General features: G+C 33.1%; 1 protein-coding gene across 1 annotated transcript; it reads left to right on the plus strand.

Annotated features, from left to right (window-relative positions):
• The first annotated feature begins 10,618 nt into the window (after positions 1-10,618).
• LOC126693246 (ubiquinone biosynthesis O-methyltransferase, mitochondrial-like) lies at positions 10,619-17,969 on the plus strand. Its single transcript, XM_050389160.1, has 9 exons — positions 10,619-11,273; positions 11,427-11,516; positions 12,812-12,890; positions 13,530-13,607; positions 14,707-14,755; positions 15,005-15,054; positions 16,363-16,512; positions 17,449-17,529; positions 17,641-17,969. Exons 1-9 carry the CDS (start codon positions 11,041-11,043, stop codon positions 17,746-17,748), a joined length of 918 nt encoding a protein of 305 aa, XP_050245117.1. The 5' UTR covers positions 10,619-11,040; the 3' UTR covers positions 17,749-17,969.
• Positions 17,970-18,369: the final 400 nt, after the last annotated feature.

The following is an 18,369-nucleotide window of genomic DNA, read 5'->3' on the forward strand; positions in this document are numbered from 1 at the left end:
CTGTAACCGCACACCAAGAGAATCGCCAATAAATCTCTAAGGACAGAAACCTGACTCTCGGCTCGATCAATATCGCCGAGCAGGTGGAAACCTTACAAATAAATCTCTAAGGACAGAAACCCGATTCTCGACTCATATCGCTGAGCAGGTGGAAACCTTACAAATAAATCTCTAAGGACAGAAACCTGACTCTCGGCTCGATCAATATCGCCGAGCAGGTGGAAACCTTACAAACAAATCTCTAAGGACAGAAACCTGACTCTCGGCTCGATCAATATCGCCGAGCAGGTGGAAACCTTACAAATAAATCTCTAAGGACAGAAACCTGACTCTTGGCTCGATCAATATCGCCGAGCAAGTGGAAACCTTACAAACAAATCTCTAAGGACAGAAACCTGACCCTCGGCTCGACCAAAATCGCCGAGCAGGTGGAAACCTTACAAACAAATCTCTAAGGATAGAAACTTGATTCTCGGTTAAACTCAAATCTCCGAACAGGTGGAAACCTTGCAAACAAATCTCTAAGGACAGAAATTTGATTCTCGGTACAACAACTATCTTGGCAAGCTAGGATTTCATCTGTGCCACTAGAGGTGCTAGAAGATACTCTAGAGGTTTCAGAGGATGACCTATACAACTGTTGTTTCTCTTCTTCAGTGGACTCACTATCTGGGCGGTCAAGTTCTAAGAGTTTGAAGATTTTTGCCTTACTGGTTTGGTCACTAATGAGGGTATTGATAAGGGATTTAGCCTTAACTTTACACTCTTTCTAGAAATGACCTTTCTTTCCACACGTAAAACATTTTCTTGATGTTTTAGGTATGAATGTTCCTGTGGACTTGGATTTTCCTTTCTTATAGAAATCATTAGTTTTGAACTTCTGTTTTCTATGGTACTTGGAGGTTGTTTTCTTCCTATGGGATTTTTCAGAGGGTTCTTCTCCTCTGTGTTTGGATTTTCTTTTGGGGATGACTGAAGGTAAGCCATATTGAGTACAGAAATTTCCTATTTCGTACTTGGCTTTGCTCTTGTTGGCTTGACTTTGGATTTTGAGATCTCTACACATCTTCATTCCTTCATTTCGGATTGTGCTAGAGATGTCTCCATAGGTTAGGTTATCATAATCTATGACACCTAAAGGGCTGGCAAGAGTTTCTTTGACTTTCTGTCCAAATAATGTATAACCACAAAATAATGGATAGCTATGGCGGTTGAACCGGCCAACTTGATTGAATAAAAACAGTAACTTACATATATATATATATATATATAAAAGAGCATTTTTAGCAACTTCTTTCAATTTTTATGCTGTATAAAAAGTAAATAATTATATTTACTTTTTACTTACCTACTTTTTTAAATACACTTTTTAACATACTCTCTATATTTTCTCTATTCTATTTAAATATTATATTTCTTCATTCTTTCCTTAACATTTAAATTTTTTGGTGATATTTTTTAACAAATCTTGTGTAGCACTGGCGGCAATGATATGGCGAGTCATAGGATCATCTAATTTTAACGAGAAGTGTTATGTTTCAATGTAGTAAGTTATTATGAGTTTTAATTTGAACATACTATTGGAATTTTTTTTTCTCAACTGTAATAGCTAATAACAACTCGCTACTTAAAATTATTTGTGAAAGAATTATGAAAATATTGTGGTAACATTTCACAATTTTATTTTTCTTCTCTCTTTCATTTTCCATCCATATATATTTTTTTTTTCTCTTGTTTTTTCTCCTCCACACATGTATCTCTACTTCTCCTCTTTATCTTCATTTTTGCTTTTCATTTTCTACCTCTTGGTCTACCTCTATCTCCAGATGTCTCGCTCTTTTACTTGGACTAAAAACACTAAAACATGTCATTCATCTTCTCATCACATAGAGGGGAAATTACCATTGTGCTCTACCAAGGAAGAGAAAAATAGTCTTTGTCCTCTATCCTCTATCTCTAGATATTGTGGGTCAGATTTTTTTTTTTTTTATTAATAATTTGTTCTAATTTTATTAGTTTTATGAGAAAGACTGTGTTTTGTATTTTCACTACAACAAAAAGTAACTATAGTGACGAATTTTAGTGACAAACATTTTTTTGTCATAAAAAAGTACTATATAGTGACGAAATTTATATTTCACCGCTATTTATAAAAAACAAAAAGTAACATTTAGCCAAACGATAGTGTAGGTGCAAAACCAAATTGATCTATAGCGACGAATTTGTTCGTCGTTAAAAGTTTAAGTTTTTTGCAACAAACACTTTTGTCGCTAAAGGGGCTGCTGGTCACGCTATTAGTGACGAAACCCGCTTCGTCATTGAATGTGACAATTAGCGATGAAAATAAGTCGTCATTGAAAGGAAAAACCAAAACATTAGTTTTATTATTTGCGACGAATCCGAGTTCGTCGCTAAAGGTAGGCAATAGTGATGAAATCCAAGTCGTCACTAAAGAGGTCATATATATCACACATTCATCTGCCTCTTTTTTTCACTTCACATTCAGCCTTTTTTTTTTTTTTTTTTCACTCAAAACCGATTCTCTCTCACTCACTCTCTCCCTCACACCATCGACCCCCAGCCCGCTGACATCGATGCTGACCTAGCCCACCAGTGTCGACCCAGTCCCTCGCCATTGCCAACGTCTCTCTTCACCCTCCCTCTCTCCTTCACCCCTCCCCCTTTTCCTCCACTACCTCCCCTCTTCCTTCCCTTTGTCTCCCTCCATTGATTTCAACATTGTAAGTTTTTTTTTTTTTTTTTTTTGTAATATTTAGTTTGTATTTGATTAAATGATATGGGTTTTGAGTTTTTTTTTTCTTGTAAGTGTAAGTATGAGTTTATAGTATTTAGGTGTTGAATTAATGGGTTTTGTGTTAGTTACTTGTAATGGGTTTTTGTGTTAGTTACTTGTAATTGGTTACCAATCATCTCCTTCCATTGATTTCAACATTTTAAGTTTTTATTTATTTATTTTTTTCATTTTTGTAATATTTGGATTTTATTTTATTAAATGATATGGGTTTTGAGTTTTTTTTCTTGTAAGTGTAAGTATGAGTTTATAGTATTTAGGTGCTGAATTAATGGGTTTTGTGTTTGTAAGAACCAAGTGCAAGACTTCTGGACCTTAGGTCACTTGGGCTCACAATTTATTTGTAGTGGGCTTAAGTATTTCCTACAATGGGTCGTTCTCGGCAGAGAGACTCAAAGTAACACCCAGTTAATACCCTCTCCTTGGCTGTTTTCCCTCAATTTTTCTGAACCCCTTCTTCTCCCAACTTTCTTCTATTTATAGCAAAGGTTAGTGGGGAGATCATGATTACAGTCACCGTTAGTGCTACTGAAGGTCCAGTATTATTTGGTTAAAGTGGTGGTTTAGGTGAAAGGGCGGTGCAGCATTTATGATCTTGGAACTTGGTTCCATTTTCACCGATTATGTTCGGCAACTCACGTTCCCGTGCATATCATGACCTTCCCGGATATGACTCATGCGCTCTACCGGGAAAGATTTACCGGTCAACTCTGGGAACTTAACACCCAAAACTTGTTTTTACTCTAAGGCAGTTTCAAGCAGGGCCTAAGGTAACTGGAACTTTCTGTTGGGCCTGCGCCCAAGGCTGGTATGGGCTTGGGCCCGGGGCCTGGATGGGTCTGGGCCCAAGGCCAGTATGGGCTTTGGAAGCTCGGTGCCGTACAGTGTTAATTACTTGTAATGGGTTTTTGTGTTAGTTACTTGTAATTGGTTACTGTGGGGGCCGGTTAATTAATAAATTATTAAAATCATGTTAATTGGGCCTGTGGCCCATCCGAGGACGTAAAACTGTCCGAGAAGGCTCATATCAGGTTATAAGTGTAACCAAACGAAAGGAAGAGTAGATATCACGTGAGGTGAGTTTAGTATTCATTCGAGGAAAAAATCCTTCTCGGCAATATGAGTCCGAGGACGACCTGAACTCCATGTTGTTACAAACGCACTTCAGAGCTACGTTACCACTAAAGGTGGAACATGGGACTAAGGGTAAGAAAGAAAAAGTAAACAAATATCTTTAACAACAGCTGTCTCCACATTAACCCTCAACCAACTCTTTGGCCGCATTAATGTGGAGGTGATGCCGAAACAGTGATGAGGCAGCCTTACAGTTATTGGTTGGAGGTTCCAGAAGGTGTTGGATGGGACAGGAAGGGATTCCCCGAACCCAACCTACACGTGTGTGGTGAAGATGACATCAAGAGGGCAGTATATAACCTGGAAAAATGCATTAAGAGAAGAGATCAGAACTTCTGAACAAAGAGGACTTAGAAGAAATCCTTATGAACTAAAGAACTGAACTTGTTTCAAGGAGAAATTGATCGTTATATTAGTGCTAATCCATCTATAAACGTGAGGTTTAATCGTTTTTCTTTTAGAGTTAACCTAGTTCTTTGACATCCACGCTCTACAAATTTATTGTTTGGGTCTTTAACGTTCGAACCCAATACCAATTTGGGATCATTACAAATTGAGTCCTTATAGTTACCAATCATCTCCTTCCATTGATTTCAACATTGTAAGTTTTTATTTATTTATTTATTTAATTTTTGTAATATTTGGTTTGTATTTTATTAAATGATATGGGTTTTGAGTTTTTTTCTTGTAAGTTTAAGTATGAGTTTATAGTATTTAGGTGTTGAATTAATGGGTTTTGTGTTAGTTACTTGTAATTGGTTTTTGTGTGATTTTAGAATGCATCTGTTAAATTTTGTAAATTTAAGTTCTCTATTGTTGATTTTGTCAGGTTTGGATGATGATAAAGAGTGGATTTCTTTTGGGAATTCTCTGATTCTAACTGTTCTTGGCAGGTATATTTTTGTTTGTTTTTGTTTTGTGGTAGTGAAGCTTTTGAGCATTATAATAGCTTTTGGGTATGTGTAATTTTGTTTTCTCTTGGGATTCTTTGATTTTAACAGTTCTTGGTCATGTATATTTTTGTTTGTTTGTTTGTTTTTTTTTTTTTTTGGGTGAAGCTATTGACTTGTTATCTATTTGTTGAAAAAGGGGTGTGTATTTATTTTTTGAGATGTTGACCATTATGCTATAATAGCTAGTAAGTGTATTGATAAACTCTTTATAAATTAGATTTTTGTTTTTCAAGTTAAATATTCATTATTTATGATAATTTTGGATTTCTTCTTAAAGGTATACGCTTAACTTGAGTATAGTAAGTAAAATTTATTTAAATATTTAAAAAACACTATACTTGTGATGTTGATGATGGGTTTTGTAATGGGTTGTTGTACTAGAGCAAGCGGGTGACTTGTATGGTGTTATAAGGTAGTTTAAATTTATATTGGGAGTGTATTATTTTTTTGGAATTGTGAATGAATATTATTGATTTATATGTGATGGATACTATGCAATTGTTTTTAATACTTGTAAGCATTATATACATCATGTTGATTATTGTTTTTGTGATGGGTTGTTATGTTGGAGTAAGTGGGTAGCTTGCATGGAGTTATAAGGTGGTTTAAATTCATATTGAAAGTTTTTTTTTTTTTTTTTTTTTGAATTGTGAATTAATATTGTTGATTTATATGTGATGAATACTATTTAATTGTTTTTAATACTTGTAAGCATTATATATCGTGATGTTGATTATTGTTTTTGTGGTGAGTTGTTGTGTTGGAGCAAGCGAATGGCTTGCATGGAGTTATAAGGTGGTTTAAATTCATATTATTGAGAGTGTTTTTATAGCTTTTTTTTAATGTGAATTTTATAATTCATTTTTTTAATAGAAGTGTTCACTGCTCATAAATATAATCTCCATTTCATACACACTAAATTATTATAAGGATTATCTCAAAAACATAATTATAAGAATGAATTTCTTTTAAGTGAATTTCTTATTGATCACGAGTCTTGAAAACATGTACACCAACCCTTTGGAGTTTTTCATAATGCTAAATTGACTTTATATAGAAGTTTTAGAAAAAGAGTATGACTCATGAATATTTGCATCATCTTTTATTTTATTTTACTTTTTCTAATATGCTATATGATACATTGTACCTTGCCTATTGTTAGGTTTAAAGAGTGAATCTTTCAACTTTGTCAGGTAAAAAACAAACATATATGTCTTAAGAATTTAGGAATTGGTATTGTCTATACATCACATCTATTAGGTTCAAGCTAAGAATTCTAAGTAGTGTGCATTAGGTAGGCGTAATGGACACACCATTTGTGTAATAATGCCAAAACTTCTATATATATATATATATATAATCAAGAATTTATGATTAATAGATGTAAAGTTATATGATCATACGAGTGATGTATAATAGAAGTGTAGTACACCCATATTTAGGTCTTAAAAATCCCATCAAGCCATTTATCTAAATTTGCAACCTTTATTCAATATAGAGTAATCAATCATTTGATTGGATAGAGATTATACACATTCAAAAGACTAATCAAGTGTTCCAAAAATCTTGAATACTCACAAATAAAGAGTTGATTGATCAAAAGTAAATACTGATTAGGAGTGTTTGATGCATATGGTATGCCTAAAATAACAACTAATAAGTCAATAACAATCTTAATTAGAATTCTAAGTAGTGTGCATTAGGTAGGTGTACTGGACACACCATTTGTGTAATAATGTCAAAACTTCTATAAATAAATAAATAAATATATATATATATATATTTATATATATAATCAAGGATTTATGATTAATAGATGTAAAGTTATATAATTATAAGAGTAAAGTATAATAGAAGTGTAGTACACCCATATTTAGGTCTTAAAAATCCCATTAAGCCAGTTATCTAAATTTGCAACCTTTATTCAATATAGAGTAATCAATCATTTGATTGGATAGAGACTATACACATTCAAAAGACTAATCAAGTGTTCCAAAAATCTTGAATACTCATAAATAAAGAGTTGATTGATCAAAAGTAAATACTAATTAGGAGTGTTTGATGCATATGGTACGCCTAAAATCACAACTAATAAGTCAATAACAATCTTGAAAATTTTCCAATTATTATGATCAGGATAGAGTGGCTAATATTGCTTTGATGGGTTATCTCACTTATCTGTTATACAAAATTACAAATAGTTAATTAGTTAATTTTAAACAAAAGCAATATTATTGAAATAATTTAAGCAGTAAGAATATTTATGTACATTCAATTAAGCTTTTTTCTAATCTTGTTAATGAGATTTTTGAATAAATCACATTGTTATCATGCATATTATGAAAAGTGAAATTCATATTATAAGGTGGTTTTATATTGTGATGTTGATGATTGATATTGTGGTGGGTTGTTGATATTGGGAGTGTTTGATTGTGCAATGTATATTTGTTTAAGTATTAATATACACAATAGCATTCATGAATGAGAAAGGACTTCATCTAAGTAGCTTATAGACTTAGGTGTTAGAATACATTATGCATGAGTTGTCATTTTTTTGAGATGTTGTTTGCTTAAATACTTATATTGAGTATTATGCTATAACACTAAGCATTATATGCTATTGCTAGTAGTGATGATATAGCTTGTAAGTGTATTGATAAACTCTTTTTAAATTAGACTTTTCTCTTGCAGGTTAAATACTCATTGTTTGTGATAACTTTGGATTTTTTCTTAAAGGTGTATGCTTAGCTTGAGCATAGTAAGTAAAATTTGTTTAAATACTTAAAAAACTCTATACTTGTAATGTTGATGATTGGTTATGTGGTGGGTTGTTATGTTGGAGCATACTCATTGTTTGTGATAACTTTGGATTTTTCTTTAAAGGTGTATGCTTAGCTTGAGCATAGTAAGTAAAATTTGTTTAAATACTTAAAAAACTCTATACTTGTAATGTTGATGATTGGTTATGTGGTGGGTTGTTATGTTGGAGCAAGCGGGTGGCTTGCATGGAGTTATAAGGTGGTTTAAATTCATATTAGGAGTATTTTTTTTTTTTTTGAATTGTGAATGGATATTGTTGATTTATATGTGATTGATATTATTTAATTGTTTTTAATACTTGTAAGCATTATATATGGTGTTGTTGATAATTGGTTATGTGGTTGGAGCAAGTGAGTGGCTTGCATGAAGTTATAAAGTGATTTAAATTTCATATTAGAGTGTTTTTTTTTTTTTTTTGAATTGTGAATGGATATTGTTGATTTATATGTGATAGATATTATTTAATTGTTTTTAATACTTGTAAGTATTTTATATTGTGATGTTGATAATTGGTTTTGTGGTGGGTTGTTGTGTTGGAGTAAGCGGGTGGTTTGCATGAAGTTAGAAGGTGGTTTAAATTCATATTAGGAGTTTTTTTTTTTTTTTTTTTTTTAAATATATATATTTTTGGGAATTGTAAATGGATATTGTTGAGTTATATGTGATGGATATTATTTAATTGTTTTCAATAGTTGTAGCATTATATATTGTGATGTTGATAATTAGTTTTGTGGTGGGTTGTTGTGTTGGAGTAAGCAGGTGACTTGTATGGTGTTATAAGGTAGTTTAAATTCATATTGCAATTGACTCGTACTAAATGGTGTGACTACTTTTTTTAATGCATTATTTGAAACTAATTGTATTGTATTACACTTCGAAAATCTATATTTGCTTTCTACAACTTATACATTAGGAGTTGTGATTTTAATTTATTGGTGTGGCTACTCTTAATGCATTGTTGATGTTTTTACTTTACAATTTTAATGTAGTATTGTTTAATATTTGTACAAATTTCTTATTGATGGCTTTTGGGGGATTTACTTTTGGCATTACTTGAAGACATATGAGGACATCTTCTATTGGTTCTAATTATATTATGCTACACTTTTTGTATTGTTATAAAACATCTTGTGTTATTGTATGTGTAAACATTTATTGTATAGAAGGAATTTGAATTAGATACTTGTTTTATTTTTTACTTGTGGAATGTATGGATCTTTTTTTATAAATGCGTTGTTGAAATAAATGTGTTATTCAAATGTGAGGTTTTAATAATGTAATGACATGTTATAGGTTAATATCAAAGCCATGAAAAAAATAAAAACAGAAAATAAGTTTTAGCGACAAATTTCTCCGTCACAAATATAGCAACAAAAAATTGTTTTAGTGACAAAATATTTCGTCGCTAAATGTAGCAGAATTTTGTAAGAAATGGTTTTAGTGACAAAAATTTTCATTGTTATATGTGCCCAGATTTTCTTAAAAATAGTTTTTGTGACGAACTTTTTCGTCACTATATGTACCCTAAAATAGTTTTAGTGATGAAATTGTTTCACTAGATATGATTTAATAAACTAAAGTGTTTTTGGTAAGGAAATATTTTCGTCGTTGAATAGTGTTTTTAGCGAGGAAAACATTTAGTGACAAACGTTTTCATCGCTAAAAGTTTTTTTTTTTTTTTTAAACAAATCGGACTTTTAGTGACGAAATTTTTCATCGCCAGGACTTTCAACTACGGGGTTTTAGCAATGAAATGAGTTTCATCGCTAATTAGTAAATTTCGTTGCTAAAGGTTCTTAGAGCATCCGTGGTGGCCTAAGGTAAATGGTATACGTTGAGGAATTTCCAATTCAAAGTAAAAAACAAGCCAACATCAAGTCTTGTATCCTAAAAAAAAGTAGAATTGTGCTACAGTACCATCACAATTTTGTGATGGTACTGTAGCACAATTGTAAAAAGAAATAATATTTTTTTATTCAATCCTTTCTCCTCCCACTCTCTCATTGTGATGGTACTGTAGCACAATTGTAAAAAGAAATAATATTTTTTTATTCAATCCTTTCTCCTCCCACTCTCTCTCACGTCTCAATCTTTGTCTCTCTCTCTCTCTCTCTCTCTCTGTGTGTGTGCTGGCTTTTATTTATGTTTTGAAATACATTTTTTTATTGTGTAAATATATTATTTTAATGTGTTGTATTGTAAAATAAAAGTTGGGATGTTGAGAGTATTGTAAAATGGTATGATATAATTGATAAAGTAACTTTTTGAGATGGTAAAATAGAATAAGATAGCATTCACCATTGTGGATGCTCTTAGCGACGAAAAACTAGACTTTTAGTGACGAATATTTTTGTTATTGGAAATACATTTTGTAATAGTGAAATTTGTTCATTTGTGTTTTGGTGTCTTTGTAGCCGTTAAGGTTGAGATAAATGTTGAAATTTTAATTTATTGTGCTAAATTTTTTATTCGAATTTATTCAAGTGTGGATTATTTTAAGTGAGAAAAATAATTTGAAGTTGCTATAGTGTTCTCTAAATCAAGAGAACTACTGTAGCAACTTTAAAAAATAAAAAAATGGAAAAGTTTTGCTTTTAAAGAATTTGTTGGAGCTGGTTTGCCCTCCAAAAAATGACTTTAGCTAATCTATTAGAGATGCTCTAAGCTAGGTTTAAGCCCTACCTTAATATTTTAATAAAAAATGAATTTGTATCAAATACTATACATACATATATATCTATTTTAACTGCACCAAAACACAAAAAAGATGGCTGCCCAACAGTGTGGGCCAAAAAATTTGGCTTCTCTCAGCTACCTACCGTGTTCATCTAAAGAATATATTATTTTATTTTGTATTTACACTTATGGATTGAATATATATATATATATATATATATATTTTTTTTTTTTCTTTCTCCTCCTTCCCCACTTCTACCTGTTGCTCCTCTCTCCCCTCAGTCGGTCCTCACACTCTTCATTTCTTCCCGTTGCAAGCTTCAATTCCTCCACCCGCCGCCGAACCAAGCCCCTGGCCAGCGCCGACAACGCCGATTGATCTCTTCGTTCTCCGCCCCTATCTCTCTGCTATCTCATTTTTCCTCTATTCTGTCTCTCAATCTTTCTCCGTCTCAAACACCAAGGCCCATGATCGCCGATCGTGGTTGGCTTCGGTGCCGAAACGGTTTGTAATAATTTAGGCCCAGCCCATGGCGATTCCTACTTGAGTTTTCTTCCCCAAAACCAAAATTCATTCCTTGTTCCTGTTCAAGTAAGGTCGTAATTGTTTGTTTGTTTTGGTCGGTCATCGAGCTTCATTCAAACATGGCTTCAAAGCTCGTCAGGCATAGCCATCTCCGAGCCCTAAGCTCCTCCATCTCCATCAACAACTACATTCGCTCTCCTCACTTCTCTAACCCTAACCGAGCTCCCCTCAGCTTCAGCTATAGGCTCTTCTCCAATGCCTCCTCTTCTTCTTCCTCTACTGGAGGATTCCAACGGTCTTCCTCTTTGAAAGACCTCGAGCTCGCTAAATTCGCCTCCATTGCTGAAACCTGGTCAGCCTTTTTATTTCCTCTTTTTTTTTTTTTTTTTTTAATCCTCTGTTTGGTTGGTGAGAAAAAAAAAAAAAAAAAAAAAAGGAGAAGAGGAAAATGAAAGAAATTTCAACTTGAAATTTTGAATTAACTTAGCTTCGGTGTCATGAATAGGTGGGATTCTGAAGGGCCATTTAAGCCATTGCATGTGATGAATCCTACAAGACTTGCTTTCATTCGCTCCACTCTTTGTCGACATTTCGGGTAAATTTTTCTGCTTTACATTACATGTATTATGTATACAATTTTTTTACTCCACCAAGTTTCTGTTGGAAATATAAATTATTGGTTTTATATTGGGTTTTGTAGTTCATTGGGTACTCTTAGAGGTAGAGGAAGACTTAAAATCTAGGATGCACGGACACAGTATGGTACAATATGGCGACACGGGCAATTTTTGAAAAATTATAACATGATAAAATAGATAGGACACCGTTACTTCATGATAAAATAGTGTTGGTGCATCTAGCTTAAAATAACACTAGTCAAAGTGATATAAAAGGAACATGTTTATTAAGGAGGTTGTAGGAAGTATGATTTTTGATAGAATAGAATGGTGGAGATATATGTAGTCGAGCCTGATTAGTCTGTTGAGGATTTATTGCCGACACTAAAAGTTTTGGGACTAAGGTTTTGTTGTTGTTGTAGTTCATTGGGTATTCCTCGCCTCTTTATTCTCATATTTAGGTAGGCTTAATGGATTAGGTTCATCAATTACTTGTCTTGCTAGTTGTATGATTGCTTATTAAGCTGCAGTTTAAATTTGGGTATACAATGTGGTTATCCTGCAAATTGTTGTTTAAATGGTGACTGATGTGGGAGTTAAATTTATCTTATAAGCAAGGGGCAGAGGGTTTTAAATATGTAGAGAACCTATGCCATTGGGCTTTCGATAATTTACAATTTTAGTTATTGGAAACCTGGAGATACTGCATTAGTTCAATCAGCTTTTATTGTTTTTCTCTCTTCATCATGTCTTTGTTCTTTTCTAGCCCTTTTTTCACCCCTTCTTTTCGCAAATCTCTCACCTTCTTTTAATTGGACTAGGGTTTCTGAGAGAGGAATTTAGTTAATTCTTTTTTCTGTTTTAATTTTCCTATTATATCTCTATGTTTTATTCTTAAGTCCTACATTTGGATAAGAATATAGCGACCCTTGTTAGGACTGTATATGACTAGACTAGATAAAGTAAATGACCCTTATTAGGACATTTATAAAAAACCAGACCATAGAATCTGACGCTGATAGTTGTCATTTTAGTTTCATCTAGCATGTAAATTGCACTTATCTATGAGTATGCACTTTCACTGCAGCCTATAATAAAAGATTGTCCTTTAGCTTTTTATAAGTATTAAGATATTCATGCTAGGGCTTTCATTGGAAATATGCCGTCCTCCACAGCTCTCTCTTTTATTGTTATGCGTGTATGTAATGGTGCAACAACAATTTCACTTCCACCTCCCCCACAAATAAATTCTGATTAGTTTTCCTTGTTTCAGTAAGGATCCTAACAGTGCTAGGCCTTTTGAAGGGCTTAAAATAGTTGATGTTGGTTGTGGCGGTGGAATTCTCTCAGAGGTATTCTTACAATATTTTGAATGCTAACATGTCTATTTTGGTTGCACATCCTTGTTAGCTACCAGTATCATCTCAGAAGAAATTATGGATAAGGCCTATTTAAAATAACCATCTGTCATGGCCCTAAAGTTTTTTTAAGATCTATTCCTATATTTCATAATTAGCCTCCTCCCCCCACCACCCCCCCCCCCCCCCCAAAAAAAATGAAAATGAAAAAGAAAAAAGAGAGAGATAGAAGAATATGAATGTGTGTGAGTGTTAGCAGTCAAGTGTCAGGTCTCCGAGAGTCCAAGTTGGAATTTTACACTCTACTCCCTATAACAAAGCTTCAAAATACCTAGTACTTGAAATTGGCTTGAAGAATCTTTCTTTTCCATGCACTCTATACCTAGGCCATCATGTTGTCCTTCAATCATATGCCATCATGTTTCCATGCAACCTATATCTGGATGTATTCACCACTGCAATCAGAAAGTAGACACAATTGGAATGCAAATGTAATTGTACTAGTCGATGCATATTATGCTGCCTTACATTACTTGCATTTGTATATAGTGGCATTAGATTTCTGCTATATATATATATTAAAATTAGATGTAGTCTTCATCTCATATTTACTCTCTTCTCTTGCTTGTTCAGCCATTAGCTCGAATGGGAGCTACTGTAACAGGAGTTGATGCTGTGGAGAAAAATATCAAGATTGCACGCATTCATGCTGTATGGTCATTCTCTGATGTAAAATGTGATATCTTAGATTGGAATTGGATTTGAGAAGTATCAAATCATTGAATATTAGCGTTTCCTCTCTGGGGATAGCTCTTTAGCATTCTCTTATGTTAGGACTTTGTTCAGATTTGTTTTGGATCTTTTTCCCTTTAAATCTTCCGTCCAAATCACCAAACGTTAGCTGACTTTCATGCCCATAGGTGGGCATGAATTTGGAAAGCACCAAAGCACTCACTGATGCGTTGGCATTTCATAATTGATCAGAGAGAGAGAAAGAGAATAGTTCACCTGTTAGAAACTAGTATCTGGGGGCCCGTGGGAGGTAGTTATGATAGAGTTAGATATTAAGTATTTAGCTAAATTGTGAATTTTTTAGGAGAGGCTACCTTTTTCATTTTAGCTGCCAGAGTGGCAAGTTACCGGAGGTTTATTCCAGGACTTTTCTTTTCTGGAAATATTTGTGTATGGTATTTTTTTGACATCGCAATATGCACAAATTCTGAAATTATTTGATAATGTAAATATGGTTTCCAATTTTTGCAACGATCTCTTATAATCCACTGTATTGTTTTGTACTTATGTGGGCCATAGATGACTAGTAAAGATTTTTTCAATTTTTTTAACCCTTAATTCCCAACTAATTGAGGTCAGCTTGTCATCCCAGATTCTAAATCTATATTTTCTTGAAGCTTATGGCCTTTTTTTTTTTTGGATTTTAAATGGTGTATGAAATTTTTTTAGTGGATTGAGAATATCTTGAATGATTATTCTATAACGTTCGGAACTATCTTTTGGTGCTACCCTCTCTCTCTCTTTGCTTCTTTTTTCTTGTTGTGTATTCTTGAATTCTTCTGAGCAGAATATATTATGATAAAGTATTTCTGAATTATTTCCAATAATTTCCTGATTAATTCTTGGATTGCTAATTGCTAACAGAAATAACTTTTGGAGATCTTAACAACTTGGTTAAAATGTATCGTTCATCTATGAGAAAAATCTTAATAAATTGCAATTTGGGTTTTCAAGGATTACATTTATTTTGTTCTTCTAGATTGTATAGACTTTAACATGGAAATTTGTTAACACACAGGATTTGGATCCAGTGACTTCAACTATTGAGTACTGTTGCACAACAGCTGGTATGTGCCAATCTTGTTTACTACCTCTGTAGGACAGGCTTTATGGTAATGTCATTCCCATGGAGCATTCAGATTGCATTGCTTCTCTGTTGTAAGCTGTGGCATCTTTTACAATGGATGGTTACATCCCTTTTCAAGTGGGACTAAGTGGCTATGTGACATAGACTAAGTAACCTAATTGACATTGTTTTGTTGTGTCATATTATTGCAATCTGGTATAAAGTTTTTCTGAATTTGATTTTTGGACAGAAAAGCTAGTAGAGGAAGAGAGGAAGTTTGATGCTGTGATTGCTCTAGAAGTATGCTCTCTCTTTCTCTCTCTCATTCTTTCATATATGTGTACACATGCTTGTATTTATAAATATTATTATGTAGTTCGTTATTCATACTGATTACAGATACCCTATGTAATTGTCTTACTTATTTTATGTTGGATCTAAAATCAAGTTCGTTTTACCTAGCACATTTGCTTCTTTTTGAAACATTTAAGTGATATTGCATATTATGTATACTTCTACCATATATTTGCCCTGCTATAGTTATGATATGGCCAAATGATTGGTTGATATCCATTTATTTCTGGTTTTGCATATAATCTTGGACTTCTTCCCTTCATTTACTTATCATGATGAGCATACAAGAGTTTTGAAGTTGAAACTTGAAACTCAAAATTCATGAGTTGCTGGGTTCAAGAGATTTAAAAAATACAAAAATGAGATTTTGATATTAGATGGCAAAGTCCTCTCATAAGAACTTTTTTGTTGTTAAGTCTTCTCTCAAGACCTTTTGAAAGACTATTATGCTAGGATTCAAGTTATTAAAGGTGATTAAAGAATAAAGCAAAAGAATACTGTAAACAAATAGCAAGAGGATTTAAGATCTATTTCTTTTTTTCTTTTTTTTTGGACCATGCAATAGGATTTCTGGGATTCAAGAAAATAAGAACGCAAATCTGAAATTTTACCATTTGATGGAAAAGTTTCTGGAAAAAGACTCTTCAAAGACATCTCACCCCCCCCCCCCCCCCCCCTCTTGATTGGTAAGTTACTCACACACCTAATGGGTCTCGATCCCAAGGCCTCATCCACCATCTCATTATTATGGGAGGAAGAAGTGCCAGTTAAGCTATAGCTCATTGGCAACTCTTCAAAGACTATATATGCTACATTTTGAGATACTCCATGATACTAACCTTAATAGTTGATAGTGCTTGATACATATAGCCTTTTAACATTTGACCTTGAAGCTCAATAAACGTCAAGCTTGTAACATTATTCAATGCTTCTGCATTATCAAATTGGATCCCTTGAGTTTGGAAGTCCTCTGTAAATACAGGACAGTTAAACATAAATTACGCAAGATAAATTTAGATTTCCGCTAAAGATAATATGAGTATCCACCTATGAAATTGAAATTGAAGGAATATTTGTGATGATTAATGGAACGTTTTAACAAAGGTATAAATATAATGGTGTTCCCAAAACTTTGGGTTTTTCTCAGTACACTTTTCTTCATGCTTCTCTAGAGTGTATTCAAACTGTTTTTAAGTTACGTGTTACCTATTTTTGACCATATGCAATTTGTTTGCAATTGGAATTTTACTTAAGGTAATTGAGCACGTAGCAAATCCTGCTGAATTCTGCAAGTCTCTGGCAGCATTAACTGTTCCTGATGGAGCTACTATAATTTCAACAATTAACCGTTCTATGAGATCATATGCAACTGCCATTGTTGCAGCAGAGTACCTCCTCCATTGGGTATAGTTATTTCCATCATTCTACAGCTTAATATAGCTTCTTGATTATCTATGTAGCACCTCTTGCACTGCTGGATATGCCTTATTTTGAAACTTGGTGACATGCTTTGAAATTTACTTGTGTCTATTTGAGATCCAACCTTGATCTCTATATATGTTGATTATCTATTTCAGAAATAGGTGTTATCCTTAAATCATGCTACAGGATACATGCCATAGTGGTAAACTGGTTCTTTATACTTGGCAACAAGTTTGTTTTCCTTAAACAGTTGAGGTTTTGTTTTTAACAAGTTGGTTCACGTTGATATTTTTAAGTGTATTCTAGATGACAAGAACTCGATACATATGAGCGTAATGTGGATGATTCAATGAAATGAATCTTTTCTTCTAAAGATTTGAATATTTTCATACAAAGCGTTCTCATCTATGGGTCTGCTGAGGTCATCCACTTTTCAGTTTGATCTATATTAAGTTAGAATTGATCCATACTATTAAGGAATGTTACAATGCCCATGGAATTTAGATTGTTCCATTTTCATTGCCTTCACAGGAACAATTAATAGAATTTCAATTAGTCAAATCTGGAGGTGAACTCCACTTGCAAACGGAAAAGTAGATAATTTTTAGCTAGAATTGATAGTCCACTATCAGATTATCATGAATTTCATGTAATTTGGTTTTTCAAAAATAAGGCTAAGAAAACTATGAAGCATGTTTTCCTAATGCTGCAGAAACATTTCACGTAGACTATCTGTAAAAGTTTGAGATGCTTCTTGGGTTACCTTGGAACTGTGGTTACCTTATGAAATTGTTAGTACAGTCAAACGCTTTCAATATACATTGGTTTAATACCTTAGTTAACTGATCAAGTTATTTATATTTTAATTCTGGATTTTGCACCTATTAGCACCATTTTGATGAACTTTATATTTTACAGCTTCCTAAAGGTACACATGAATGGTCAAGTTTTCTCACTCCTGAAGAACTAGTCCTGATCCTTCAACGTGCCAATATAACTGTGAGTAAAATATGTTCATGATGTTTCATGAATATCTGCCTCATGTTTTAGCGTTACTAACCTCCGCACATTTTAGTAAAGCTTGTTTGCTGTCTGGTTGGCTTTTTGCAGGTCAGGGAAATGGCTGGATTTGTTTACAACCCCTTGACTGGAAGATGGTCTCTATCTGATGATATTAGTGTAAATTTCATTGCTTTTGGTACAAAAAACTGCCAATAGATAAGAATATACCATTATAATTTTCCTAGTTTGTTCTCTTCCTTCTTTTTTGGTTTTTTGTTTTGGTTTTGGTGGGGGATTGGATGAAATTTTTGTACTTGTTCATGCAAATAATGATGGGTAGATCCAACACATTTACGACAAATATTGATTTTTATATGGGCCATTATTTTATCATGAATAATACTAGAGATAATGCAAATATGTTCTTTGATTATAAATTTAGGGTGTTTCACATAACATATAAAAATAACACCTTGGTTTCTCTATGCCGATGAAAAAATTATAGCCAACATTCCAATAGCTCATACACAAATTTGGGCATAATATGAATTCACATAATGATCACATACTAATTAAATCAATTACTTATTACTTCACAACTCAATAGACAGTTCATTGAAGCATTTCATCAAACACATAATTTGCATTCCACAAATGAAAATAGAAATAGAAAATAAAGACAAATCCAAAACAAATATTTCAGTCATATAGCAATATTCAACAATACCCACAAAAAGAAAAAAAAAATCAAGAAAATTCCAAAACTTGCTTCAGAGGCTGCGTTAGATTGCTCATAGCTTCCTCGATGACATCGGCGGCATCTGAGTTTTGGGTTTT

Source organism: Quercus robur, chromosome 7 (assembly GCF_932294415.1).
Source record: "Quercus robur chromosome 7, dhQueRobu3.1, whole genome shotgun sequence".
In the NCBI taxonomy this organism is placed as follows: Eukaryota; Viridiplantae; Streptophyta; class Magnoliopsida; order Fagales; family Fagaceae; genus Quercus; species Quercus robur.

Excerpts from the sequence above, each read along its gene's own strand:
- LOC126693246 (XM_050389160.1), top strand. The coding sequence starts at position 11,041 with ATGGCTTCAAAGCTCGTCAGGCATAGCCATCTCCGAGCCCTAAGCTCC. Across the intron at positions 11,517-12,811 it reads ACTCTTTGTCGACATTTCGG|TAAGGATCCTAACAGTGCTA; the intron begins GTAAATTTTTCT and ends TCCTTGTTTCAG. Across the intron at positions 17,530-17,640 it reads TTCAACGTGCCAATATAACT|GTCAGGGAAATGGCTGGATT; the intron begins GTGAGTAAAATA and ends GGCTTTTTGCAG.